This window comes from Polyodon spathula, chromosome 9, assembly GCF_017654505.1.
Source record: "Polyodon spathula isolate WHYD16114869_AA chromosome 9, ASM1765450v1, whole genome shotgun sequence".
In the NCBI taxonomy this organism is placed as follows: Eukaryota; Metazoa; Chordata; class Actinopteri; order Acipenseriformes; family Polyodontidae; genus Polyodon; species Polyodon spathula.
Window position 1 is genome coordinate 17,726,010 of NC_054542.1, and position 26,647 is coordinate 17,752,656.

At 41.0% G+C, this 26,647-nt stretch overlaps 1 protein-coding gene across 1 annotated transcript; it reads left to right on the top strand.

The window, feature by feature from the left end:
• Positions 1 to 601: 601 nt before the first annotated feature.
• On the top strand, positions 602 to 13,931 carry zgc:56231 (uncharacterized protein LOC406257 homolog). Its single transcript, XM_041259962.1, has 17 exons — positions 602 to 944; positions 2,196 to 2,291; positions 2,708 to 2,827; positions 3,576 to 3,714; positions 3,849 to 4,037; positions 6,712 to 6,891; positions 7,143 to 7,254; positions 8,028 to 8,090; positions 8,297 to 8,443; positions 8,751 to 8,916; positions 9,130 to 9,306; positions 9,606 to 9,745; positions 10,956 to 11,121; positions 11,825 to 11,948; positions 12,427 to 12,494; positions 12,702 to 12,821; positions 13,274 to 13,931. Exons 1-17 carry the CDS (start codon positions 786 to 788, stop codon positions 13,508 to 13,510), a joined length of 2,403 nt encoding a protein of 800 aa, XP_041115896.1. The 5' UTR covers positions 602 to 785; the 3' UTR covers positions 13,511 to 13,931.
• The last annotated feature ends 12,716 nt before the right edge of the window (positions 13,932 to 26,647 follow it).

A 26,647-nucleotide genomic window follows, 5' to 3' on the forward strand; every position in this document is an offset into this window, starting at 1 on the left:
TAAGACTGCCATCAACATTATAAACAGATTCAACTGACCATATCATTCCACCGCCAATATTTTCAAAGCGTTAACACCCGTTTTAAAACGCTACAATTATTGTTATTATTATTATTGTTATTATAAACTGGTGTTTCAGTCAATACTAAAACAAATAAACGGCACCCAGAGTTTGATCTGCATAAAACTGGAATACATTTGTGGAAGCGCAGAATAACACAAGTACTCCATGAAAAACATTAATTAGCGACGTCAGTTTAGTTCGAGATTACTTCAGCCACATGTCCTTGAATTGTTAGCAGCATGTGTTATATTTTAATAAATAATATACACCAACGCTCTAGCCATTGATTAACCACTAGCTCTCCATATAATTATGCACAGTTGGAAACCATTATTATTTTACTTGTAACAATGGCATCGGAGTTTATTCTTCCAAAATATGAATTACTTGGAAAGTGCAGATTTCCAATCTTAGTCTTAACACTGCTGCAGAAAATTGATCAACTGGGTTTAATTGGACCTGAACGAGATTCAAACCTACTTCAATCTAATTTCACTCCACGCTTTGAAGGCGGGGTTAAATCTATTTAAATACAAATTGTCAGCAGAACAATAATAAAACGTAGCGGATTGATTTGGCCACGCTAGTCTGTTTAATATTATTTTCGATACATGCTGAACTGTTCTTTGTTAAGTAGACTTGTTTTATAACCTTTTGTTAAAAATCCTCCATTGTTTTGTTCCTGGCTGTTTCTCATCCATTTAGAAGTAACCTATTAGAAATGTCTACGAGAATCGACTTTGCTGAGGAAAGTTACGTTCTTGCTCATGCTGATACAGACGAAATGGAATCTACTCCTTGTGAACTTAACGTTGATAATCTTCACAAAGGTGTGCTGTCCGAGCTATCGACGATATCGTCCGTGTCAGTCTTTGCTCAGGTGAAGTATTACCTGTTTTTATTAAATTTAGCTTAATGAATGTTACCTACAGTAGCAGCTGTTAAAGGGGGGTGGGGGTCGTTGTCGTCGTCAAGGGCTCCCCGCCCGACCCAATTAAGAGTACAAGAGCCATGTCGTACTAAGGGCCAAGGCAGGAGCTGAAGTAATATTATAGCATAATTGAAAGTTTGTGTAGGAACTACAACAAGGAGCAGGCGATTATTATTTCGGTTAATCTTAAAGATAACAGGGCTCAAGTAACATCCCATCTGAACAACAGGGCGGTCTATGTGTCGCAGACACACGACATTCTTTATTGACACTAACAACGTTTACAAGATTCTTCTTTTACAATACAAAATATAATAACATGTAGCCTATTTGACTATTGACTTGAAACCAAACAGAAGGATTCTCTCTTTATGAAATAAACCTTACACACGCTCTCTCCTCTGATCTATATGCTGTTTTTTAGAAATTAAAAATTAACTACAGTTCCATGCGACACATCAGAGGGACTCAATTTAGACAGAAACGAGGAAGACCCCATAAAGTAGGCACTGTCCCCCTAGGCTCCTGATTTACATTTTAACCAATGTGCAGTAGGCTGGAGAGGGACATGGGTTTAAACTGACCCAGTAATACTTTTGTGATTAGGTGTGTTTTTTTTTTTTTTTTTTTTTTTTGGCTGTACACTGCTGCTGTGTAAATAGTGGATACATATGTATGATTTACACCATGGCTATGTAGATATAAAAAATGCAGATATGTATGTAATGAGCTTTTACAACAGTAGTTGCACAAATTGAGGCTAACACTAATCTGTGTTAAGTTTACTATGACTAAATTACAGATTAAGTGAATGTAGGCTTTTAATTTGCACAGCAGTATTTTAGATGGTAGCATGGTAACCTATGTGTTTATCTAGACAATGTCCAGTTCTTTCTACCTGTTTAATTAGGTGTCTGCAAGAAGTTAAGTTATTGATGCAGTGTCAGTGTTGTATGAGGTGAATTTGTATGTGAGGTGCCCCTCCTGGACAGTGTAAATATTAATGCCCTGCTGTTCCCTACACTGGACATTACCCTGTATTTGTTTGGCTATGGTGGTAGGTGTTTATATGTCTCCTGAAACAAGGCATCCACTTACTGGATGCCTAAAATTGTTCTACTATCTACCTGACCACTATAGTTGATGTCCTTTGAGCAACTACTGTGAATTTTGATTTTTTTTCTCTCATGCTGAATATAGGCTGAGCAGGCTGATAACGCAGAGCAGCGACAGTTAAGAGTCTACCTAAGAGTGAGACCATTTTCCAAAGGAGAACTTGCAAATGATGAGGATCAGGTAAAAATGACAAGTGCAAAATCTCTGCAAATATGCAGGGCAGTTACATGTGTTGTAAAAAGTAATGCATATGTAAAGTGCTGAATGTTTGGTACTGGCACAGAAAAAACTATCAAGACCACAAGGGTGCAGTTGTGCTACTGAAGCCCATTTATGCACTTCACATTGTAATGTATTTAAGGTAAGCATTTGTGTATAAACCCCAAGCTACAATGCCAGTGCTTTACATTTTAGTTGGCATGAAACATTACTTTATTGGCATCGTGGATCACACCACCTAAATTTCCATATCGGTGGTAATTTGGGGGGGGGGGGGGGGGGGGGGCTGGTGTGTATCTGTGAAACAAGCTGTTGTATTTCAAATATGTTGAATATATAGTTGTACTGTTCTGTCCCCGCTCTTTTCTTTTTTTTAGGGTTGTATAGTTTTGGAAAATGCTGAGGTGGCTGTGTTGCAAGCTCCTAAAGAATCTTCATCAATGAAGAACAGTGAGAAAGGGGTTGGACAATCGATACACAAGTTTTCATTTTCTCAGGTGCTTGTCTTCCCTTCACTTAAATTGCACGCACTGTACAGTGCCAGCTTAGACATTGGGATCATGCAGGGCTGGTATGAAGTGGCTCAAACCCCTGTCCTATCATGAAACACTCCTCAGTAAAATGGTCATGTCCTGCAACAACCCCAAAGTATAAATTTACAGGAGAAATGTCTTGCCTTTTTCAAAATAGTTAGTTATACTTGGAATTTGGATAATCTGTCAACCGTAGCAATTGATAATCTCTGTCCCATATGTACTGTACTTTTAAAGTTTCAGCTCAGTAGCCAAATTCCAATGTCTAAGATATGGACTGTTTGAACTAAAAACGTTTTAATTTGAAATTAATTAGTTTTTCTATAGGTTACTTATCCATGATTTACTTTTCTGGGGGGGGTCGAGCCACAATCTCACACTTTTATCCAAAGCAGCTTGGAGACTATGAGGTGAGCTATGCATCACAACTGCAGCTGCAGAGTCACTTGCAGTAGGACTTTGGTTTTATCTCCTCCAAAGGACAGAGCACAAGGAGGTTAAGTGACTTGCTCAGGGCCACACAGTGAGTCAGTGACTTAGGTGGGATATAAATGGGAACCTCCTGGCAACAAGTCCCTTTCTTTAACCATTGGACCACCAAGCCTCATTAGCATCTGTGACTTTAATTTTGCTCAGTATTATACAGCACCCTGGATGTTTTGAGGCAAACTGCACTGTACTTCACTCATTCATGAATTGTTTGTTTTGTTAGATCTTTGGACCCGATACAACTCAGACTGACTTCTTTAAAGGCACAGTAAGGGACCTGGTATACAATTACCTGGATGGAGAAAATGCTTTGGTTTTTACCTATGGCGTGACCAATGCTGGAAAAACACATACAATCCAAGGCAAGAGTCTGAAAAAGCAAAATATTTTTGACCAGTCACTGTCCTGCATTTGTTTCAGAACTAATCAGATAGAAGCTACTTTTCTAAATTTGTATGCATTTTAGGAATTAAAAGGGCATATGTTTCACAAACAGGTTCTGAAAATGATGGCGGTATATTGCCGAGGTCTCTTGATGTGATCTTTAACCATGTGAAAGGGAGGCAATACCAACATATGGATTTAAAACCTCATCTAAGCAGTGATGTTCAGTATTTGGACAGCAATCAAGTCAAACAGGAGAAAGCTGCAAAGGCTGCTGTTTTTGCTATGTTAAAGGAGGTCAGTAAAAAAAAAAAAAAAAAAAAAAAAAAAAAAAAAAAAACTAAAAAGCAAAAGCACTGTCTAAGTTTGGAACCGAGGTTACTAATTACAAACTCACGTTCGGGAGACTGTACACTGTGAATACATGATATATATTAACATAATTTTGGAAACGTTTGCTCTTGATGGAATATGCCTACTAAATGATTTAGAACCAATGTTAAATCTAACTCATAAACATAACTAAAACAAAGCACATCCTTTTGCTGGCGAGTTGCTTTAGTTGGTATTCACGGCCGTCCAGTACGTTGGGAAAAATTAAGATGCAGATTAGGTCATGCAAACAGTTTAAAGAAGTCATAGGATACTAGTTGTGTCACTTACACACAAAAGACGTACGTGAATGAAAAATTTGTGTTTCTGCATGCACTTACGTGGTCAACATATATTTTCAAATGGGGTCACCTTTACCCCAGTAAAATATCTTTAGAGTATTAAATTCCCTTAAAAAAAAATTCATGTTTTTAAACGTAAAAAATTTGCTTTTGTGGATGAGGAAAAGTTAAGAACTGTCTACAATTTCTGTAATTTTGCAAAACCAAAAATGTTACATCAAAAGTACTCATACTGTTTGGTGGTAGGATAGTATTGTCTACAAGGTGCAAGAAATTTCAACATAATACCAGAACCTAATTCTAGAAAATGCTGGAGGGTTAGGCATAGGATGATTGCTGTCATTACCAATATGTAAATATGGGAAAAATTAAACTAGCTGAAGACCTTAGGCAGAAAATAATGTTATAAAGCTAGAGAAGGATACAATATTTCCAAGCATTTGAGTATCCCAATTTCAGCTATTTCTGTTAAAGAAGTACAAGACTCCTGGTACTGTCTCAATGCTCCCTCGTTCTGGAAGAAGGTTTTCCCCCCCCCAAGAACATGTAGAAGAATTGAGGTTAATAGCAATCTAAGATTGACTGCCAAAGATGTTCAAAGTGAGTTGGCTGCAAGTGAGACTGGGGTTTTTATTTCAAACATAGGTAGATTATTACATGGTGGAGGTCTTAATAGTCGCAGGCCAAGGAAAAAGCCACTCCAAGAAAACGTCACAAGGACAATCGCTTAAAGTTTGCAAAACGACATTTGAATGATGGATATGAGTTCTGGTCAAAGGTTGTGTGGAGTGATGAAACAAAAATCGAGCTACTTGGTTACGCGGATAGCTGTTGCATTTGGAGAAAGTCTGGCGAGGCATACAAAGAAAAGAATACCATGCCTAATGTCAAGCATAGAGGTGGTACTATTCTTCTATGGGGCTGTTTCCTCTAATGGCACAAGAAATTTATTTCCAGTACATGGTCAATTGGATTTCTAGCATACCAAAAGGTATTGGCCAATCATCTGAAATCCTCCGCTACAAAAGTTTAAAGTGCAACTGGATGTTCCAACACAATGGTCCAAAGCACACATGAAAATCTATTTTGGACTGGTTAAAGAAGAATAAAATAAAGGTTCTGGAATGGCTTAGTGTGACAAAGAGCGAATGAATCTGGATCAACAATCTCCCTCTTGACCTGTGAAAGCACTGCACAGCAGGAATTACGTGTCCCGTACTGAATGGTTAAGCAGTTCATTCCGGGGGCAGCCGGAAGCCGGCCATTCAGGAAAGGGATGGCGTCACAGTACCAGGAGTCATCGCCCTAGTATGGTGAGAGAAGCTTCATTCATGAATTGGCGGAGACGAGATTGAACTAGCTGTCGGGGCTGTGGGTACTTCAGGGGGACATGACGTTGTGACCGGTTCCTTTTGTTGTGGTTGATGGGAGGAAACGAGAACTGTGGTTTTAGAGATGGAGCCAAGTGGGTGTTTGTTTTTTGCAACCGTCTGTTTTCTGTCACCAGACTGATTGAGCACGGAGCTGGGAGCTGCAGCCTTTGGGCCAGCGATTCACTTGAACGTCACTGCACCTCCACTTTGCCGACATCACTGTTCCAGCACCGCACCTACACCAAGAGCACTGTCCGGAGACGTGTCTGTTTGTGTTGTGTCTTTTCTCTATTATTATTTCGGGACTGTAACCCCTCTTTTTTGTGCTGGTGATACCCATTGTTTGGTAGAGCCAGCTTTATTTCTGAATGGTGAAAGTGGTTGGAGGAATTAAACCGTGAACTTTGTGTCTGTCCTTGTTTGGAACACCTGCATCGCCCTCTCACTACGCACAGCAAACCACTCGTTTGCGCTTAGTCAAAGTCCCAATCTAAATCTGATTGAGAATCTTTGGTATGATTTTAAAGAAGGCTGTGCATAGAAGTCCTTGGAATTTGAATGAACTGGAACAATTGTGCATTGAAAAAATGGTTTTAAAAAAAAAAAATCTGAAGAATCACGTTAAAAGCTCTGACAGATATACTAATTGCGTAAGAGGTTATTATTGCTGAAGGTGCCTCAGTTAGATCTTCATTTAATTTTCATTGTCAGTATAAATACTTTTGAATTGCTGTTTTTTGGAGTTTTGCAAAAAAATTGCTGAAATTTTTTTCCTGATCCACAAAAGGCAAAACTTTTGCTACAAAACATTTTGCCTAGAATTTGTTTTGAGAAATTTCTAGAAATTAAAGTTTCCATTGGAGTATGTAAACTTTTGACTACAACTGCTTGTAGTAAAAAGAAAAAAAAAAAATTTTCTTCCCCCAAGTGGAGGCAGATTCTTCACTGAGTGGAGGGGAGCCTTTCCAGTTTGCAGTGTGGGTCTCTTTCTGTGAAATTTATAATGAATATGTCTATGACTTGATGGAGCCTTTGCCCACATCAAGAAACCATAAAAGGAATGCCTTAAGAATGTGCGAAGACCATTCTGGAAACTTCTATGTGAGAGGTACACATCTATTTACATTTACTATACTTTGGAGCACCACTCAGTATAATGTAACATTAGTTATTCGTGCATGCTGTCCCTTGTACTGTATGTAGTAGATGGGGCCCCAACTGAAAGCTTCCTAATTCACTTGTTTGACTTGGAGAGAAATGATGTACATTGTGACAATCCTGAGTATATACAATAACCCAGTGTTTTTTTTTTTTATTGGAGAGCCTTACTGATTTTATGGAATTAACTTTCTTTTCTAGATTTGAAGTGGATCAACATATTTAACACAGAAGAAGCTTGCAAAATCTTAAAAATCGGAAACAAAAACCGAAGTGCAGCATGCACCAAAATGAACCAGATGTCAAGTAGAAGGTATGCAACATTTAGTTGGCTCCCTGGCAATAAAATGAGATGTCTTTTTTGATTTGTGAAGAACAGTTCCCAGTGATGAAATCCATCCTGTTAAGTTGAAGGTGTTGATTCAAGGATCCAGGATTCTTCAACTATAAATCATGAAGCCAATCAGAATGCCACATTGCAGAACATCCACTACATCTTATTGCCATAAATGTCTTTTGCATGGTAGAATACAAACTTACAAATTCTAAAGATACAGATGGTGGCATTAACTTTTTTGTTTTTATTAAAACATGATTCATAGTAAGTTTAATAGTGCTCTCCCTTTATAAGGAACAGATTATAAGGCGGTATGGTCATGGCTCGCGTTTGCCCCATAATGCTATTGCACTAACCGTAGTAGTCTTGTTATAAGGCAGAACGCAAATACCACGGCCTCTTAACTATGACTCCCGACTACAGCGTTATGAAGGAGGAGCATTGTAATCTCAGTTAAATGTCTTCTGTCCCCCAAAGTGCTAATGTGAGATGAGGTTAACTATACTTACTAACTGATTTTAAGCATGTATCTTTTGAATGCCTACTCTTGCAAAACAATTTATTTTAAAACAGTTGTGATAGTCTTTTGAAAAAACATTAAGTAGAATGAAGCATTTTGAATGAATAGATTTTTGGGGAACATGTTAATCACTCCGACCTTGACTCCCAACATCCACTTGGAACAATTACATACAGTTTCAATTGTATGCATGTGGATGTTTGACATTTTATTCTACTGTCTTTTACAGTCACAGTATATTTTCAGTTAAGCTTCTGAAAATTGATGGAACAGAAGTCCAAAAAATGTCTGAGTAAGTATTGCAGCATTCTTACTCTTCCAGTGCTTCGGTGGTTTATATAAAAAAACAAAAGGTATCCAAATACAAAATTTAAGTTGGCCAGAATAATTCATTTGTGTATTCTGTGACCATGGATCACATCTAGCAAATGTTGGGATATACTTTTGATTCTGAAGCTGTTTAAGTTCCTCGCTGACTTTTTTTTCTTTTTTGAGTAGACTTTCTCTATGCGATTTGGCTGGATCTGAAAGGTGCAACAAAACAAAGACTTTTGGAGAGCGGCTAAAAGAAGCTGGAAACATTAATAACTCACTGCTTATTCTGGGCAAGTGCATTGCCGCACTGCGACAGAGCCAGAACCCCAAGTAAGAGTAATGCTGTGTGTGCAATCTGAGGGAGATGTGAAACCTCAAAAGGATCTCTGTATAGATTCATTTTTTCAAACTTAACTGGGTGCTTTGAAAATGGTGGCCTGAGGTAGATTTGGACGAGCAAGTCAAATTAACTCAGTAAATTATTGCTGTAAAGATATGCCGGTGTGTTGTATGCAGGTGCCAGTATTGAAGTGTGGTACTCCATTTGAGCTTTTGCATATTGCCAGTTTCTAGCAAAACAAGTTCAAACCTATTTACATGGTTTATTTTCAAACAAATATTTAACTTTTCTTCCCAGGGTGAAGAATAACTATGTTCCCTTTCGGGAGAGCAAACTGACACGTTTGTTTCAGCCCATTTTCTGTGGCAAAGGCAGAGCCTGTATGATTGTCAATATAAACCAGTGTGCCTCTACCTTTGATGAAACTCTTCATGTGATGAAATTTTCAGCTGTAGCCAAACAGGTATGTAGTGATGCTACTGTACTTTAAACTATGGCTGTGTTGCCTAAATCAGCTTAACCACTTCCTTACATGGTCAAAGCATTACATTTTATTTAATTTGAACAAGTTCTGTGGTTGGATTCCTTAGCTACACTGCTTAAGGTGTGAAGCTTGCAACTGAAAATGGCATTGGTCGCTGCAGCACACTCTGTTTCAAATAATTGTCTGTTTCAGGTGGTACAAGTAATTCAGCCCAAGCCGTTGGCGAGTATCGCTCCCAGGCTAGTGGGTAAGGATGGTAAAATGCTGTTGAGACATGCAATTGTTGAAGAGGAGGCAATGGATAGTTTATTGGAGGAAGAATTGCTGGATGAAGACGGTGAAGCAGATATGTCCATCCTGCCTCAGGAGGTATTGGTCTCATTGTGTGTTTTTTTTTTGTTTGTTTTTTTGTGTTCTAACTGTAAGTTCACTATATACGCCCTGTAACTATTATATAAGAGCTTAAATGGACATTTGGCTCTGTGACACTGTCGCTGTGGACCTTGTGACATATGTATATCTAAAGTGTGCCTTGTTTAACCTGCAGGATAAGAATATTTGAAATCCCAATGAGAAATCAGATCAGCCTATTATATATTAAATACTGGGATAACAGAACTTGCCCTAAATGTAATGCTGCAGTTAATGTTCTCCTCGTTTTTATTAAGGAACTTCTGAACATCATTGAGAGCCTCAAAGAAAAACTGGTTGAAGAAAGGCGGAAAAACTTCAAGCAGGAGATAGAAATCCGTCAAGAGATGGGCAACGCAATGTTCGAACAATTAATGGAGAATGAAGAGAATTGGAAGTAGGTGCACATTTTAATGCCACCTAGTATATACTAGGTCCAAGTTAGGGATGGGAATTTTAAATGCATTAACTCTAAAGACATGGTTATATATGCTAGACATATAACTGTCCGCATGACAAATTTCACCAAACACATTTAATGTATTAATTTTAGTAATTTATCATATGCAGTCAGTCGCGTCTCCAACTGCTGTGGTGTCGGGGTAAGGGCGGATATTATAAACAAGAGGGGGTTTGGCACCCAAGTAGTTTCTTCTAATTGATTCAACAAAGATTGACACTGGGGCAGGTTTTATTCTTGGTCGATGTGGCGCACTCTGTTCATGCTGTAATAGGTGTGGCATGGTATCCAGTCCATGTGGTAAGAGTTAATGCCTTGTGTTTTATGCCAAGCAAACGTAAATATAAGCATTGTAGTTTCCTGCATTGTAGCGCCAGCGAGAATCCTGGCCAACTAAAACAGTTATGCAGTTAACATGTAACTCTCTTTCTTAATTTGTTGGTAACTGAACGTTCATACCAATGTCATCAACACTCCCACTCCCAAAGCAAAACAAAGTACAAAATGGTGAGTCAACCCTACATTTAACACCAGAGCAAAAGAAAAATCTGCATGTAAGCATCTGAAAATAAGAAAGCGAGACATTGCAAATTGCGTTCCTTGATGGAACAGGTCGATTTTGTTTAACCTGCAAAAGGCTTGACGCAGTTTATAAAGTGACTCTTATAAACCACGGGGGAAAAGTGTGGTAGGAGGTTTGTTTTATGTGCAAGTTTTGCACAAATGAAGGCTGACTTAAACTAAAGCATCAGTTTTGTAAACAGAGTATATATATTTTTGTGTGCCTGTACATATTCAATGTTTTTTTTTTAACTGCTTAAAGAATGCTATTCAGCTTAAATGGCTTTGAGAAATAAATAGATGGCATCATTTTAATGGGTACAAATTACGTTACAACTACGTTATCCTCGGTCCTATGCATCTTCCCTCTACAGCCTTTCCCTAACATTTGCAAGACATTTAAAACAATTGTTTTAGTACATTTGATTTACTCTGGCCTTTTTTTTTTTTTTTTTTTTTTTTTTTCATTGATGATTCAATGGTAAACTTAAATGTTTAAGTTACATTTTTGGTAGTAATCAGTTTTGGACTGCATGCCAGATATCTCAGTTGTTTGACAGTTTTGATTTAATTGTGGTCCCTATAGCAAACAGGTTGAAGAATTAAAGGAGAGCTATGAAGAGAAGTTGGAAAACACTTTTGATATGTACAAACATGCCATCAAGCAACATGCTTATCAGCGTGCAATGGAAGATGTAGAGGACAACTATGTCCCTATAGAGGAGTTTCTTGCTGAACAAGAAAAAGTTGTGGTAGGGGTCTCCCTGTTTTATTTTTATAATCTGTTTACTTTCAGTTTTCAGTTCTTTACTTTCCTTATTAAATATTGGCAACTTACTTTCTCACTAAAATGTTTTAAAACAAGAACTTGAATAAAATCTGTTCTGTTCAATTGACAAATGACAAGTTTTAATATTTATCCTGTTTCAAAGCTGTGGTGTTTTAAACATTCTACTGAGCAACTCCAAAGGGGTGTTACCTTAAACGGGTAATCTTTGAGGCAAGAAAGACTTTGACTCTGGGAGCTTAAGTTCTTGCATTGAGAAGAAACTGACAGGAACTGCATTAGTTAATTACCTAGTGATCATTCTGTACAATAAGTTTTGTGTGAAATTGGATTGCAGTTTAGTGGACCCTGTTTAATTGCAGTTAGGCAGACCAATGTTATGTAAATAGTTAGCCAATGTATAGTTAAGGTCTCAGATTGTTGCAATATACTGTACGAATATCAGTGTTTACATGTTTTTCACTGGCATGTCTGCTATGGATAAATACTGCTTTTCTGTAACTTTTAAACCTGTCTACAGCTTTCAGTTACTGTGTGCCTCACCTATAAAAAGATCATGAGCTACCTCCGTGTAACTTAACACTTTTCTACAATTTTTAGAATTGTAAAATTTCTTATTTCTAGGTGAAAGTCAATATTGAGGATGTGTTTTTTTATTTTAAATCCAGGAGTTGGAGAGAAGAAATACAGAAATGGAGTTGAATCTAAAAGCCTTTCAGAGAAACCCCTCTGAAACGGAATCTGTGGATGGTGCACATTCTCTACAACCTGCCACACTTGCTCACAAATCTGGTATTGTATATTCAAACATCCGTGAGGGCATTTTGATGTAGTAAATCTGCTATAACTGGTAATGTATCAAACCATTTCAGATGGCTCAATTTTTCAGTGTTGTGAAAACTGGTTAGGCAAAATTTAATCTCTCTGCGTAACTTGACCCGAGATCCAAGATGGTCCTCATTGTGGTTATGTGACTTTTTTTTTTGGTTTCTGGATGTACCGAACGCTTTGTGCTTCATGATCAGTACACCCAGTCGTATAATTCTTTGCCCCTGTATTAATTGGCAGTCATGGGAATTGCACTGTTCGTTTTCATCTACATCAAACATGTGTTGGCTAGTCTAATACTGTCAATGTCAAATGTCATGCATTTAGGACAAAGTGCATGATTCACAATAATGAACATATCTGCTTCTATAATACTAGTTTATAGCAATTTTCCCTGTTATAACGTCTTTACTGCAGTTGTGTTCATCTTATTTTTATCTAGAGGTGAGGTACAAGGAACTGTGGGAGGCAAATTCATCATCTGAAAAACTATGTCAAGAAAAAGACCAGGTATAACTTGTTTGTATATTGTTAAACACTTAAATTTTATTCTTTTACTGGAAGACTATTTGAATGCCTTTTTTAATGTCTGTGGCTGATTTGAGGTATCAGTGGAGAGAAATAATTGCATTGAACTGCCCTACTTGTGTCCCATGTATTCTATGAACTCTGAAGTGGAGGTTCATTTCCAAAGGATAAATGCCCCTTTTGTTCAAGGTTATAAAGTACATGGAGAAGAAGATTAAGGCCCTGAAAGAAGCTAGCCAGGAGGCAAGCAATAACTTTTTGGAAAAAGTAGAGGAGAATAAGCGGCTTGAGGAGAAAATAGCTCAACAGGTACATCTTCATGAACTGCAAAGCATTTGTTTTGTGTTTTTTCTCAAAGGGTTATACAAACCTGTGGCTGAGTCTTGTCACCTGAAGCCTTTTTGTCTCCCTGTTACTTAATTTCTATAGGAAATTGTACATATCATAACTGCTCATCCAATTGTCAGGAAATGTGTTGATTTATCAGGTACTGTAGCTATATTCAGGGTGTGTTGGTATCAGTCTATCACATTTGTTAGAGTACATCTGGGAAATATATTTGCAAATTTTTTATACAAAAATATCTTTCCTAATTTTATTCTGTACATGCTGTCAGTGGTCATCGATTTTTTTCCATCCTATTAATGGCTTTAATTTTGAATTTACAGACTTGGCATGGGGACTTTCTTGGGACATTTGAGCTGATGGTAAATGTACTAAATGGTTCCTCCTGCGGCTTAACTGATGTCATTTTTTCACAGGAGGAGGAAATGAAAGAACTGCACAAAACCTGTACTGCACAGGAAGCATTGATATTAGAGCTTCGGGTACAATTTGAAATGAGCAAAAAATGCACCCAGGGAGGCACTGGTGAACCTAAAGCTAAGAAAGGCCTACTTGCCAACTTTAGAGCCACTGTTGGCTCTCCTGCTAAACTATCCAAGAAAACTGTTGCAGGCACACCAAGCTCTACCAGAAAGAGGGGCCTGTTCAAGTAAATGGTGGTAATTTTTGTGAATTCTTGTTTTAATGTTTTTGTCTTAATAAAAATGTAATAAATGTTAGTTTTTTGTTTTGGTTTCCAGAAGGATAGGTCAACTTGGAAAATCCCTCCCCCCCCCCCCCACAGTTTTTTGTAAGTATAGGATACTACAGAGCAACATGTAATTCAGTATGTTAAAAAGTTCAGCAAGTTTCAAGCAACTATGAAACAAAATGAGTTAATTCTGTAGGGTAATACTAAACCTTTGGCTAATAGAAGGAAGCTAAGCCTAGCTCAGCGGCAGGTTAAGACAGACTTAGAAAAAAATGATAACTCTATATTGGATCACTGAATGACTGCAGGTACTGTATCATGAAATACTAAGGGAAATGTAGAGAATAGTGATATTAGAAGCTGCTTCCTTTTTTTTAAGAATATAAATGCCTACTGTCAAGTGTTTTATTGGAATGTTACGGTTTATAAACTATTAATGTGTCCTGAGAGTTGGAGTTTTTTTTTTTTAATGCCATTTAGTTACATAATTGTATATTGCCCCTTAACTAGCATATCCGACCTGTGAGGTGGTGGTTCTCCACTGGCTATTTGAGCCGAGTGAGAACCAAACCGTGAAACTACTGCATGGCGGTCTCAAGACCTCTAAATCCAGCTGCAAGCTGAGCCAGGGGCTGGGTTTAGGATTTTGTTATTGCATTGCATCAGTCAGTACACTCCAAGTAAGCAATAAGGCATGACGGTGTGGGATATACTGTAATATCCACATGCCACAGATGCGTTATAAGGCGCGAGGCAAAGCAGAATGGCTTTACCCGCCCAGTGTGTGTGGATATTAGAGTATATCCCACACCCTGACGTGCCTTTAAAAAAATAAATAAATACAATTAATTAACAAGTAATTTTTTTTATTAAATATCCTTCCACCTCTGCCTGAACTTAGAAAAATAGTTCCTTAAAAGATAAACCCACAAATGCATTAATTAAATAATTTCAGATGTTGAATTGAACATTGCCGTTGAAAGCACAGTTTTGATTCGTTCACGTGTGATTCTTGGTTTATTCATTGCATTTTAAAGTAAACTATTACTGCTCATTTTCATCATCACACAGCACAAATGAGTCTGACTTCAAATCACACAGCATAAATAAGAATGCTTTTAAATCATGCAGACTCTTCCTCGCAAGACCTGCAATAATATTGGGTGAAAGTGTGATTTTGTGTTTTAAATAATCCTTTGTTATTGTGGGTAGTATAACAGGAGGTATCTGTAACAGGTTTGTGCTACAGCTTCACAGGGGCGAGAAAGACATATTTGCATGGAATACCAGGTTATTTATAAAACTGACTGCAATTTACAGCTTGGTAATGTGGAGAACTACTGGATCAGTGTTAAACAATTTTAAACAATGCAGGTCACAGCACAAAACATGACACCATTGTACCAGGACACATTTAAAAGGTAGGGCAGGAACTGTTGAGATGAATTCATAAATATTCAGCATCTGATCACACAACAGCGAAGGGGGTGGGTCTAGTGCCAGCAGACCGAAGAACAGACAGCGGGAGCAACGGCAACAAAATATCTTTTAGCCCTAAAGTCCCTCTCAAGACGGACCCAAATATTTTGTGAAAAGCTGAAAGTTTAAGGAGTATTTCTTAAACTATTTTCAAAAGGGGATTGGGAAACGTTGTAGTTCAGGGAGGAGGAAGAGAGCGATCACAATGTGAGTTCTGAATTTATTTGAATACTTTTGCTTTTTTTTTTCACTATTTTAATCATTTTTGTCTGTTTCAAATTCATTCAATATCTCATCTACACTTCCGTTTCCAAAAAGTTCAACATTGACATAAATCTCGGCGGTCATGTTTATTGCAATAAATTGCAGTATGTCTGCTGTTTTTGTTTTTAAATTCTAGTGTATGGATATCTGCCAGTGATTTGCGTTTTTGAGAAGTGTGACAACCCACTGTGCTACGCTGTAATAACACCCCCATGTGACATGTTTTGACCAATCAGGATAGAGTGTTTATAATACCCATTTTATAAAAGCAAATAACATACTGGGCAGCGAAAGTAATGAGAGTACAGCCTCGAGATGCTGAGGAAGTGCAGGTAGTACATTTAACTCACGCTCAATCACAAAACACTACCAAATTACTCATCCTTGACCTTTTTATTATATTCATATAAAGAAAATGTGGAAAATAAAAACACTATAAACTTTACACAAATATAACTCTACCATCCATAGAATTATGGCTCTCGAGCTGGTGGAGCTTCTTTAAGCATCCAACCAAAAAACAACTCTAGTAAAATAAGACAACTATCCTTAAAACAGGATATCATTGGCAAATTATTTTTAAATTCCTTTTTTCCCCTTCAACAAAACTAACTGAACTTTATTAAGTCGATATAATCGGTAACATTTGTGGATTACAATTAAATTCCTAAATATATTTCCAGTTGGTCTTAATTTAACAGCATTTGTTTGAGCATCTTTTGGCAAACAGTTAATAAATAACAATAATAACTACTGTCTTTCGTTGCGTGTGATATCAGTAGCACGGCGTGGCTCTGCAGTAGGAAAACAAATTAATGATGTACTGCAGCAAAGTGGTTTATTGTGTACAGGTGCAGGAATGATGCAGTGCACAATGAACAAGGGGTTTTATTTGTTTATAATCCTGGTCTGGTGATAATAATACACACATATCTTTCCCACAATGTACAAACACGCTCACCAGTCCTGGGTGAGTGATGCAGTGTGTGTGGTGGGTGATAAAAGTTTGTGACAAAAATGAAGTGCTGTTCCGGGTTTTGTGCAGGCCCTTGCCAAAAGCTTTGGAACATGTTAGCCATCTAATAATTACAAACAACTACAGACAAACAAAACGCGGAGTAAGTTATATCACTGGGTCTCTCACGGGTCCTTACAAGTGTAACCCTTGGCGGTCCTATGTCGGACCAGGTCTGACATTACAATTTACCCTTTCCAGTCATCAAAACCATAAAGCACAGCGCTCTAGTCATCTTTTTTTTTCCTAAAAAAGCAAAGAACATCGTTCAATGGTGGAGTGAAGCCCGAAAAAAAAGGGGCGTATCTGACAGCCCCATGCACCAGAGAGAAAACACAGACATAAACACAAAGGAGGCAGCTGCTTCTGCATCCAGCGCTCAAAGAATATCAGACATTTGCAGAGCTTTTTGAGGTCTTATAGTAATGAAATAATGACGTCAATCACATTGAGGAGTTTGGTGATAAAACAAGTGATCACAAGAGGATTTATCAGTATGCATGTCTATAAGGAGGTATGTGAAAAATACAGCAAACAAGGGTTGGGGCTTGGCTAGAGCTACAGTACTGAGTGTCCTTTTGCGATTCAGTGCCTTTTAAACCTGTTTTACTCTGGGGGGGGAGATATTTTAAACAGTGAAAATAAATTGGACCTGACGCGCCTGACAAGCGCTGAATAAATGGACTGCAAATGGGTAATATTCAAATCAAAACAAAGTAACAGATGCATCACTTCTACACTGTGACAGAGATCGAATGATGCTTGGTGTTAGATCTCCTTCCTGACCTCTGAGGGCACTAGAAAGAAGGAACAGGGTACCCTTAAGCAAACGGGAAGACAATTTATTCCGTAGGGTAGGTGGACGTCGGCCATTTAGGAAGGGGGTGGAGCTACGACACCCAAGCTCCCAGACCCGGACGGTAGATGGCATGGCATCCGAGGATTGGAGGAGAAGATGCGCTTGTAAACCTAGGGGTCATGGGCGAGGGTATAAATAGGGGGGCGTAGCTTCAGTGATCTGTTCCTTTTCAGATGGTTAGTAAACAAACCTAGAAGGAGCCCGTACAATTGTGAAATAGAAACCGTGAGTGTTCTGTGTATTCGTCTGTCTCGTAACACTGTTTGTTTAGTGTCGTTTGTCTTTAAAGAATACTCTCACATTCCAGAGCTGTAGGCCGCAGGCATTAACCCGGACATCAACACTCACTTTTCACTTTGGAACTGTCTTTGCACCACGGGCACTTAATTCACGCACTGTAGGAACTGTGTCTGTGTTTGTGTTTTGTGTGGGTGAGACTGGACTTTTTTTGGTTGCGGGTCAACCTGTGGGATTACAAACCAGGAGTGATACACACCGCTGTACCACTTCCATCATTATTATTGTTTGCAGGTTTTGCATTAAGTCTCTGGACATTATAATCATTAATAAACACCCTTGCACCTGTAAATCATTCGTCTGTGTGATTAATCCGCTCTGCACTGCACTCACCATTTATACTATCACTCGTGACCCCTTGGTAAACGATTGCAGCCGCTCCTCCAATCTGCAGGTCAATGAGTTGGTGTACTGAAGATCTGTGTCTTCTACATGACCGACTTTTTTTTTAACCCTCGGAACGAAGTGTCAGGCCAAGTAGTTCAGAGTATTCTGTTCCCGTTACTTAGTGCCCTCACAGGTCAGGAGGGAGAGTTACCACCAAGAATCATTGTCTTTATGTCATATCCCACCACTCAGAGTGGAGCTGTAGAAACACTCAGCTAAATCTACCTTTTTCCATTACTCCCCCCTCCCAGGAAAAATAATCTGCATTTTGGTGGTCTTTTCCTGCACACTGTACCATGAGGTACATAAAAGGCTGCAATGCCCGGATAACACAGTTATCCAAGCATTGCTATCCTTCATTGTGCTTAGCCACTTCAATGGGGCGTGGTCTGTGACAAGATCCAATGATTAATATCCCAGCAGGTAGTATTGAAAGGAGTGAGTAGCCCATTTAATGGCCAAACACTCCTTTTCAACTAACAGAGTTTCACTACTATGGGAACTTCTTTTTGCTGATATATAATATCGGGTGTTCTACTCCGTCAACCTTTTGGGACAAGACCACTCCCAAACTCACATCCAACAGGTCTGGGTGGAGGACGAATCTCTTGGTGAAATCTGGTGTGATGAGAGTGGGGGCTTGGCAGTCTTTGCTTAACAGTATCAAACACCCCCTGACACTATTGACCGTTTAATCAAATTTGGTGCACTCTTTCTGGTGAGGTCAACCTAAAGGGTTAACCACTGTGGCATACTCCATAAAGAGGTAGTAATAACTGGCTAATCCCAGTAGCAACCTCACCTGAGTCTTGGTTTTGGGGATCGCCTCATCTACCAAAGCCTGGATTTTGGTGACAACAGGTTTCACCATTCCACTCCCCATTACAAATTCCAAATATTGAGCCTCTGATTTGGCAAACGCACTTTTTCCCAAGTTAGCTGTTAGCTGGAATACCCTTAGTACTCTTGCCGGAATACTCTTGCCAGGTGGAGCTGTAAATCACGACATCATCAATATACGCTGATGCATATTCATGATGTGGGCGTAAAACCTGGTCCATCAGTCTCTGAAAGGCAGCTTGCATACAATATAGCCCAAACAACATGGTGTTAAAACAAAACAGCCCTTCTGGTGTTGAAAATTTGGTTTTCTCTCTAGAGCTGCGTGTTAAGGGGATCTGCCAGTATCCCTTTGTCAGGTCCAGAGTCGAGATAAACTTAGTCTTTCCCAGTCTAGCTAGAAGTTTATTGACTTGAAGCATAGGGTACGCATCGAACTTGGCAATAGCGTTTATCTTCTGGAAGTTCACAGAGAAGCGACTGGTGCCATCTTTCTTGGCCACTATGACAATTGGACTGCACCATTCACTCCTGGAAGGCTCAATCACCCCAAGTTCGCTCATGTCCCATACCTCTTTGTGAACTTTATTAGGATCCAGTAAGGTCTCTCTCATACTGTGACACCTGAGGGAGAGACAATGTCATATTGAACCAAGTTAGTTCGTCCGGGCACATCAGAAAAAACATCGCTGAACCCATCAATAAGCTTACTCGGTTCCCTTTGCTGAACTCGAACCAATTGTTCCCTCATCAAAATGTTTTTTGGATTTATGATCTAGGAGTCTCTGGATAGGGGCCTAAATCATCCTCTACATTGCCTGGGACTATAAATAATACCCCCTTTGCCTGCCACGGCTTTAATAAATTTACATGATAAATTTCACGTTTGAGCGATCAGGCTGTCTAATTTCGTAATTCACCGTTCCTATAGCCCAAATCATTTTTTATATGGCCCCTCCCATTTAGCACACAATTTTGATTCTGATGAGAAAAGTAGCAGAATTACCTTGTCTCCTGGTCGAAAGGTTTGAATTTGTGCTTTTTTGTTGTACTGCTGCTGTTGCCGGTGCTGAGCTGTCTTGGGCCAAACAACTGACCAAATCCAAGCGATCTCTTAGGATCACATATTTCACTACATTTTTGGATGAGCCTTTGTGATCCTTCCACTCCTCTCTCAACAGATCGAGAATGCCGCGAGGCTGTCGGCCGTACAAGAGATCGAAGGGGAAGAACACTGTCGAACTCTGCGGCACCTCACTCACTGCAAAAAGGGGGTGGGAAGAAGCGAAGCCCAATGTTTTTGCTCTTGCGTCACAAAACGTCTCAGCATCTGCTTCAAGGTCTGATTAAAGCGTTCCACCAAACTATCTGTCTGTGGATGATAAACAGACGTCCTGATGGGATGTATTTTTTATATTTTATATACCCACTGTAACGTAGTAGACAAACAGTTGGTTCCATGATCAGTCAAAATCTCCTTGGGGATCCCTACTCTAGCCATAATCTGTACTAACTCTGTGGCTATCTCAGCGGCACTAGTAGATCTCAGTGTAGCTGCCTCCGGGTATCGCATTGCATAATCTACCCCTACTAATATATGCGTATACCCGGAGTCAGAGGGTAGCAAAGGGCATGCTATGTCCATTGCAGTGTGTTCATAAGGAATGGAAATAATCGGCAGTGGAACCAAAGGGGTGGGGCGCACTCGACCTTGCTCTACTCGCTGGCAGTCTAGGCATGTGGCTACATGTTTCAATTCATCAGTAAGAAGAGCTTCCCAATAGAATCAAGCCAATATCCACTCCCTTGTCTTGTCAGCTCCAAGGTGCCCTGCAAAAGGGATATCATGCGCCAGCCTCATGACCTCGGTCCGACAAGATGGGGGAGCGAGTAATTGTGTTACAGGCTGTCCTGTGCTCGCTGCTAAGTTTACCCTCTATAGTAATTGCCCCTTGATACTGAAGTGTGGCTATACTAGCGCCCCCATCAACATACTTACCTTCAATAGACCGGACCTGCCCCCAAGCATGCACTAGTGATGGGTCATTATTCTGGCCCCACACTATGTCCGCACTTGTGTACTACATGTCTGGCATATTGAGAGGGGCTGGAGCATCTGCCCTAGATGGCCCAGTAACCTCGCCCTCTCAGTCATACTGCTTTCGGACTCCTTTTCACTGGCTTTTTTTTACCAACTTTAACCTCCTTGAAGAGAAGGCAAGGTTGCCCATTGTGGCTGGAGATCTAGGCAGTCTTGATCCCACTGTTGTAGGTGGAGCAGAGAGAGGAGGTGGTGTGCAGCTGGTCTGGTGGACGTGAGCTGTGGCCAGGGAGTTCTCAAAATCCTCTGCCAGTTTTATTTCTGCTTACAGTTTGCCGGGGTTGTGGCGCCGTATCCATACCTGGGTTTCAGCACCGACCACATGGCAGAATTGCTCCACTGCCATGGCTTCGCCCATTCGCAGACCCGTTTTCTGGGTGGGGCTTAGCCAGTGCACTATATCGTTACACAACTGCTGCACAACCACCCTGGGGCGTGTATCTGGAGATCTTCCGTACAGCCAGAATTGTACCCTGTGCGTTTCCCCATGATGTTGAGCCGGCATAGGATGGCTCATTTTACCAGGTTGTAGTCAGCAGCTTCGGTGTCCGTCATGGCCTGATGCGCTGCCTGAGCCTCCTCGATCATGACAAAAACGACCAGATAAGCCCTCTGGGGCCATCGTTATTTTCATTGGCCGTGCCCTTGGGGCCATCGTCACGGGTGCTGTTGGTACCATGGTCTGGACTACCAGACCGACCTTCTCCATCAACGCCATGTACCGCTCCTCTCTCCACAGCCTCTTGTCTGCTGTCCAGCGCCTGCAGCCGTGCTCAAATTGCTACGTGATCCATAATCCCGTGTTCTCATACCATGCGTGGCAAAGTGGTTGATTGTGTAAAGGTGCAGGAGTGATGCAGTGCACGATGAACAGATTTGTAATCCAGTTGGAAAATGTGTTTTTATTTCTGGTGACAAAACAATAATTCCAGGCAATACACAACAATGTGTATTGCAAGGGAAACAAACAAACAGGTTGCAGTCCCAAATAATAAACACACATATCTCTCCCACAAGGTACAAACACGGTCACCAGTCCTGGGTGTGTGCTGCAGTGCTCATGGTGGGTGATACAAGTTTATGCGTGACAAAAGTGAAGTGCTGTTCCGGATTTTGTGCTTGCCCTTGCGACAGCTCCGCAACGTTACGATACGAACGAACTGATACATCTCTTCAACTCCTATTTATACCGTTACTCATGACCCTTTGGTAAATGACTGCAGCCGCTCCTCTAATCTGCGGCTACCATATTATTTACCTTCCTGGTCAATGAGTTAGTGTACCAATGCTCTGTATCTTTTCTACATGACAGATTTCCTTTTAACCCTCGGAACTAAGTGTCAGGCCAAGTAGTCCAGTGCTCTCCCGTTACTTGGCGCACTCACAGGTGGGGAGGGACATTTTCCACCAAGAATCATTGTCTTTCTGTCACATTTATTGAAGCTGTGTTGGTCAACTGAATAATAGGTAGGTATACAGTCTTCAGACATATGATCGACAATACTGATATACGTGGCCTAGAAGAACAGCAAAGAACAAAGCAAAACTTCAATGTGCAAATGGCAGACATCCACAAAAGTTACAGACCTGCTCTCAGGGCAGGAGAGCACAGACCTGCTGTCAGGTCAGGAGGGACACAGATCTGCTCTCAGGGCAGAAGAGCACAGACCACCTTAAAATAGGAGGGACACAGACCTGTGCTCAGGGAAGGAGGGATACAGACCTGATCTAAGGGCAGGAGGGACACAGACCTGCTCAAAACAGGAGGGATACAGATCTGCTTTGAGGGCAGGAGGGACACAGACTTGCTGTCGTGGCAGAAGGAGCACAGACCTGCTCTCAGGGTGGGAGGGACACAGATCTGCTCTCAGGGCAGAAGAGCACAGAGCACCTTAAAATAGGAGGGACACAGACCTGCTTTGAGGGCAGTAGGGACACAGACCTGCTCTTGTGGCAGAAGGAGCACAGACCTGCTCTCAGGGCAGAAGAGCACAGAGCACCTTAAAATAGGAGTTACACAGACCTGATCTAAGGGCAGAAGGGACACAGACTTGCTCTCGTGGAAGAAGGAGCACAGACCTGCTCTCGGAAGGAGGGACACGGACCTGCTCTCGGCAGGAAGGACACAGACCTGCTTTCAAAGCAGGAGGGGACACAGACTTGTTCTCAGGCCTCTTCTCACACTATAGAAACAGCAATTCAGACGATAAAGTTAGTTATAACAGCAAAACAGATCTGAATTCTTTCCGGTCTTTCCCCAGTCTTGAAAATACTTTATGTTTACAAATCTTGCAAAATTCAAAATATGAATAACCTGCATGCTATATCAGTAGTTCAATACAGCCACTAGCTCTATACAATATTTTTGATTAATCTTGAAAGTTACATACATTTCAAATCGGTGGTTCAAATAAAACAGTAATTCCAGCAGCAAGACAGATCTTCGCGGTCTTTCGTCAAATAATCCGACCAATCAAATGCTCCATTAAACATTTTAGGCCAGCGTTCGGCAAAAGACAAGTAACCAATCAGAAGCAAAGCATTCACTCTGCTCCCAGAACAAGCTTGGTTTCCAAAAACTCAACTGAGCTGCTGAGACGCCATAATGTAAGTGTGGTACTCACAAGAACTCTCGTTTTTTCAAAAGTGGCTACACACACACTTGTTTAGTGTGTACTGAAGAAGGAGGAGATGAACAATTTTACCTTAGCTTGACGACTTAGTTCTCTTTGTTTATAAGAGGTATTCAAATGTTATGTTCACATTTGATCTACGAAAGCTTCAAACTGTTTGTTTAAACTGGAATGGTACTTCTAACTGATTTAATTTTGGCTCTTGAACATGGTGAGAACAGTTAAACTACAGAGGGTAACATCCATTTCTGTCAAGTTTTTTTTAACTTATACAAGGCACTATCGTTCCTCTCAATAACTTTGTAAAGTTGTTCTTATACAATAATGCCGCAGCCCAAACTAAGTCCTACGCTATTCTTCGTATTCTAATTTAATTATTCAATGTTTTATGCACACTGTGGAAAAATAAAGCCAATGAACTTGAAAAACGTTGATACAACATTTTTTAAAGTTTTAATAGTAAAAGCTATACTTAAACAAAATGTTTAGCTAACGTTTAACTATAACATCATTATAGTGTGGACTTTAATGTTTTTGTAAAACGTTTTTTGCACTGTTGTTTGAACATTATTCAGTATGAAATGTTATGTAAAAACGTTGTTATAAAAGTTATTTTTCACATAACCTTATTACAACATAGCAGCAACATTGTGCAAACGTTATGTGTTTGCTGGGTCATTGCTAAGAAACTTCCCTGAAAAAAATGACAATCATTACCGAATGGGAAGAGTCGCTCTGACAGGTCAGTCAATGAGCATATATAAAAAAGTTGACCTATCAATGCCCTGCTGTGAGGAGGAACTCCCTCCCACTTCCTGCTGAAGAGGGTCGTCCTCCAAGTTTCATATCGCCATTTTCGAAATCGAAGGTCAGCTGGGTACACGACCTTGAAGGGTAATGGTTGTCATTCTCTTTCAGGGAACCAGGGTTACGGTAATAACCTAACGTTCCCTTTCAATGGAATGACAACCATTACCAAATGGGAAGCTGTACCAAAGCTGTCGTGGCTCCAGATTATCGACAGTACAGCCTCACAGCGATAGCCACAGAGCCCTCATGATGCCTAAGGGCATGCTGCCTGCAACACCCTAGAGCCCAGAGAGGGTCTCGCTCAGTTTGCAACATCAAGGCGGTAAAGACTTCCAGATGTCTGACTCTCTGTCCATGTAGCAGCATTGCAAAGCTCATCCAAGGAGGCGCTATGAAAGAGAGCCCACGAAATCGCTTGGCCTTGGTAGAATGGGTCGTAATGTCCGCCGGCATGGGGGAGTCCATCTGTTCATACGCCAAGCATATGGCATCTGCCACCCAGTGCGCTAGACATTGCTTTGACAGGGCTTGACCTCTAGAGCGGGACCCATAGCAGAAAAACAACTGGCTGGACTGTCTCCAGGATGCTGTCCTATCCAGGTAACAGCGCAGAGCTTCGACCGGGCAAAGCGTGTGTTGTCTACTATCCTCATCTGACTCATGCGGGGGAGGTCTGAAAGCTTCCAAAGCCACTGGCTGGTTAATATGGAATGAGGAGACCACCTTTGGCAAAAAGGCTGGGTTCATTCTTAATATTACCTGTGAGTCATTACCAGTGAAAGCCATACATGTGTCATCGATGGACAGTGCAAGAAGCTCACTTACTCTTCTGGCAGACTTAATGGCTATTAAAAACTCCACTTTTAAGGAAACAGGGCGCAGCTCTGCTAAGGCCATGGGCTTAAATGGGGGACCCGTAAGGACCCCCAGCACCAGCTCCAGATCCCACTTAGGTACCATGCTTCTCGTCGGAGGACGGAGACTCCAGGCCACTTTAAGAAACTGCACTGCCAGGAAGTGTGCCCCAGGGGACACTGAGTCAATTTTATCATGGCACACTGATATTGCTGCCAAGTAGACCTTCAGAGTGGATGCGGATTTTCCTGCATCAAACAGGTGTTGTAAGAAGGATTGAATTGTTTCAATAAGGCAGGTCAGAGAATCATGACCCTCAGCAATGCACCAGTCTTGGAAAACCTTCCATTTAAAGCACCCTAGCAGACTGTAGTGTCTCTACCACTGCATCTCCGCTTGGCTCAGGAGGTCCTTATGGAGCAGGAGCTGCCACGGTTGGCCCAACAACATGTTGGAGAGGAGAGCAAACCAGGGGCACCTTGGCCATCTGGGTGCGACCAGCAACACCTGGGCTCTCTCCACCCTGATCTTCTCTAGTGTCAGGGGTAATAGCTGTAGCATAGGGAACGCATACAAGAGCCCCAGTGGCCAGGGGTGAGCTATATCATCTACTCCCAGGGGCCACTGTCTCTCTCCATAGTGAACCATAGGGGCAATGAGTGGACTTGGCTGTGGCGAAGAGGTCGACTTGTGCCGTACGAAACCTCTCCCAAATGTGTTTCACAACCTGAGGGTGCAGTCTCCACTATGAGCTGTCTGGAGCTCCTCTGGACGGGAGGTCTGCTGCTCTGTTGTCCACACCGGAGAGGTGAACCACCCTGATGGAACACATGTTTCTGTGCGTCCAAGACAGGAGTCTGTGTGCTGCATGGTGAAGGCCCAGTGAGCACAGGCCATCTTGATGGTATATGTAGTCTGCCATTATTGTGTTGTCCATCTGGACCAGCACATGTTTGTGTACTAACAGCTGGCGAAAATGAGATAACATCAGGGCTACTGCTTGCAGTGCTTGAGCATTTATATGCGCTTGCTGCCAATGTCCCTTCCACTGACCTCTTATTCCCCTCCCATTCCAGACCGCTCCCCAGCCCAGACTGGAGGCATCCATAGTGACAACTTCCTTTCTGTGAGGGGAGCCAAGTGGAAATCCAAGACGCAGATTGCTGGGGCAGAGCCACCACTCCAATGTATTCCAACATTGTCTTGACTCTCGCACCAGCTGGTATCGATTGAGGACCAAGTGCAACTTGAGCATATTTACTTGAGTATATTTGAAGCGGGGTGCATTCTCATAAGCCCTAGGGGAAGGATTCTCGAGGCGGCTGTCATCAGCCCCAACAACCTTTGAAACATTCTGAAGTGTAGAAGAGTATCCTCTCTGAATTTGGAGAGTGTGACTTCCAATGACAGAATCCTCTTTTCCAACAGTGAGGCAAGCATGCTCACAGAGATCAGTTTGATCCCCAGGAACACTGTGGACTGAGACAGTATGAAGTTGCTCTTCTGCCTTAACTTCGTCACATGATCTATGACCTGTCTGCTGTGCACCTCGGCGAGTG

Excerpts from the sequence above, each read along its gene's own strand:
- zgc:56231 (XM_041259962.1), top strand. The coding sequence starts at position 786 with ATGTCTACGAGAATCGACTTTGCTGAGGAAAGTTACGTTCTTGCTCAT. Across the intron at positions 8,917-9,129 it reads TTTCAGCTGTAGCCAAACAG|GTGGTACAAGTAATTCAGCC; the intron begins GTATGTAGTGAT and ends TGTCTGTTTCAG. Across the intron at positions 11,949-12,426 it reads CACACTTGCTCACAAATCTG|AGGTGAGGTACAAGGAACTG; the intron begins GTATTGTATATT and ends ATTTTTATCTAG.